Genomic DNA, 2,051 nt, shown 5'->3' on the forward strand with positions numbered 1-2,051 from the left:
GTGAATGCTGCCTACCGGCATGCAGAGCTGTGAGTGAGGAACAGCTTATTTTTTTAATTATTTTTGTAAGCGAGGAGGAAAAACCAAACAAGCAAAAAAGGACCTCTGATCCGAGTGCCAAAGTAGGGGAGATGTGTCACTGACCGGGCTGCGATGATACTTGCTGCCTACTGCGTGATCGCTTGCTCTCTAAGTAAAATGAGACACAGAGCTGTTGCTGAGACGAGTGGGAACAGCACTTTGATTTGCTGGTTTAATTAAAAAAAATGATGAAGGACTGAAGGTAAGCATTCTGCATCTCTATGTATAAATATTTCGGTAAGCGGCTGCAAAAGGGAGAGATCCCTTTAAAAATCGTTTTAACTGAGCTTTGTCAAACACACACTCATTTGTGGTCACTGAGGCCACCTTGGTGCAGATCACTTAAAGTGTATGTCTTAATCAGTTTCCTGTACAGTCAGTAATACTGTATTTAACAGACCTAACAATCGTGTGACTGCTAGAACTGCTTGTAGGACTGTAATCTTGAGCTGATGTTTCTTAAGGTCTTACTTCTTTTCTTCTTTTTTTTTTTTAACTGTGGGATTTGATATTTTTCATTTGTGCTTACGGGTTGTTTGTTTTTAATAGAAACCGTATTGTGTGAAGGAAAATTAGATTTCTCCCTTCCCTCAACCTCCTCTCCCTCTCTCTCCTCCCAAAAAATAAATAAATAAGAAGGGGCTTAAGTACAAAAGGGGTAAAAAAGATAATACAGAAATAACACAAAACTTCAAGGGTCTGGTTTAAAGCCACAAAATCCATGGAATGTGGTGAAGAGAGAGCCTGTGTACTTCCTTTTCTGCCTCTGGTGCCTAGGTGGTGGTCCTGGGGTTAAATTACAACATGTGCTCCCACAGCTAGGCACCAGCTCTGAGGCTGCGTTTCCTGAGCTTTGTGGATTTAAATCACCTAGCTAATGGTATTTTATTTTTTTTTTTTCCCTTTTTCTCTTCCTTTTCCTGGATGTGGCTTTTGAGGATGTTGGGAGACAAGTAGGTTAAGGATGCTCACCGTGAAAGCACGACAGCTATTGCCTCTGCTTTAACAAACTTAAGAGGGGAAAAAAATGTGGGTGGCGAATGATTTCAGTCTCCCCGCCTTGGCTTTTTTTTTACTAGTCGTGTTATATTCTTGTAAGACCCAGACAAAACATGTTTGACTTTTCCTCTCCTCACAGGAAAAGGTGGATGTGGACCACAGGTTACAAACCCAGACACACCTGGAAAAGGAGGACGAGAAGAATTAAATCTAGAAAAGTCCAGCGGAGATAAACGAATGTCCCCACACCTCCAAAGGAAAGTTCATCGAATTTTTACTCTAGAGATCTCATCTTCAGGATGTCATTGAACACTTCTAGTACAGGAAAAGGTGTGGATCCAAACGCGGTTGACACTTACGACAGTGGCGATGATTGGGAAATCGGTGTTGGGAATTTAATAATCGATCTGGACGCGGATTTGGAGAAGGACAGACAGAAATTTGAGATGAATAATTCTACCAATACCACCAGCAGCAGCGGCACCAGCTCCAAGGATTGTGGGGCTCTGGCTTCCAGTGGGGCTAATACTACCTCAGCCTTAGCTGATGGCCTAAAATTTGCTTCTGTTCAGCCCTCCGCTCCCCAGGGGAATTCCTCTCACAAAGAGACTAGTAAATCAAAAGTGAAAAGGAGTAAAACTTCTAAGGATGCTAATAAATCTCTGCCTTCTGCTGCCTTGTATGGGATTCCTGAGATCGGCAGTGCTGGCAAGAGGCAGGAAGTCCAAGGGCGCCCTGGAGAGGCAACTGGCATGAATTCAGCACTGGGTCAAAGCGCGAGCAGTAACCCAAACTGCAATAATAACAGCACCAGCAGCACCACCGCCATAGCCTCTTGTGGGAAAAACAAGGAGGAGAAACCATGTAAAAACCAGGGCAGCCGAGGCGCCAAGCGGGATAAGGATGCGGGGAAGTCCCGGAAGGACAAGCAGCACGACGTGCAGCTGGGCCCCCCCAGCGGCCCCGGGGGC

The 2,051-nt window shown here is 44.8% G+C and overlaps 1 protein-coding gene across 1 annotated transcript in view; it reads left to right on the forward strand.

Moving 5' to 3' along the window:
* The first annotated feature begins 51 nt into the window (after positions 1–51).
* The window catches only part of ZNF608 (zinc finger protein 608), an 86,826-nt gene continuing 84,826 nt past the window's right edge, over positions 52–2,051 (forward strand). Inside the window, 2 exon segments of the mRNA XM_031557456.1 lie at positions 52–283; positions 1,220–2,049. Of these exon segments, the coding sequence (XP_031413316.1) occupies positions 1,380–2,049 (670 nt within the window). The 5' untranslated portion in view covers positions 52–283; positions 1,220–1,379.

The sequence above is a fragment of the Meleagris gallopavo genome, chromosome Z (genome assembly GCF_000146605.3).
Source record: "Meleagris gallopavo isolate NT-WF06-2002-E0010 breed Aviagen turkey brand Nicholas breeding stock chromosome Z, Turkey_5.1, whole genome shotgun sequence".
In the NCBI taxonomy this organism is placed as follows: Eukaryota; Metazoa; Chordata; class Aves; order Galliformes; family Phasianidae; genus Meleagris; species Meleagris gallopavo.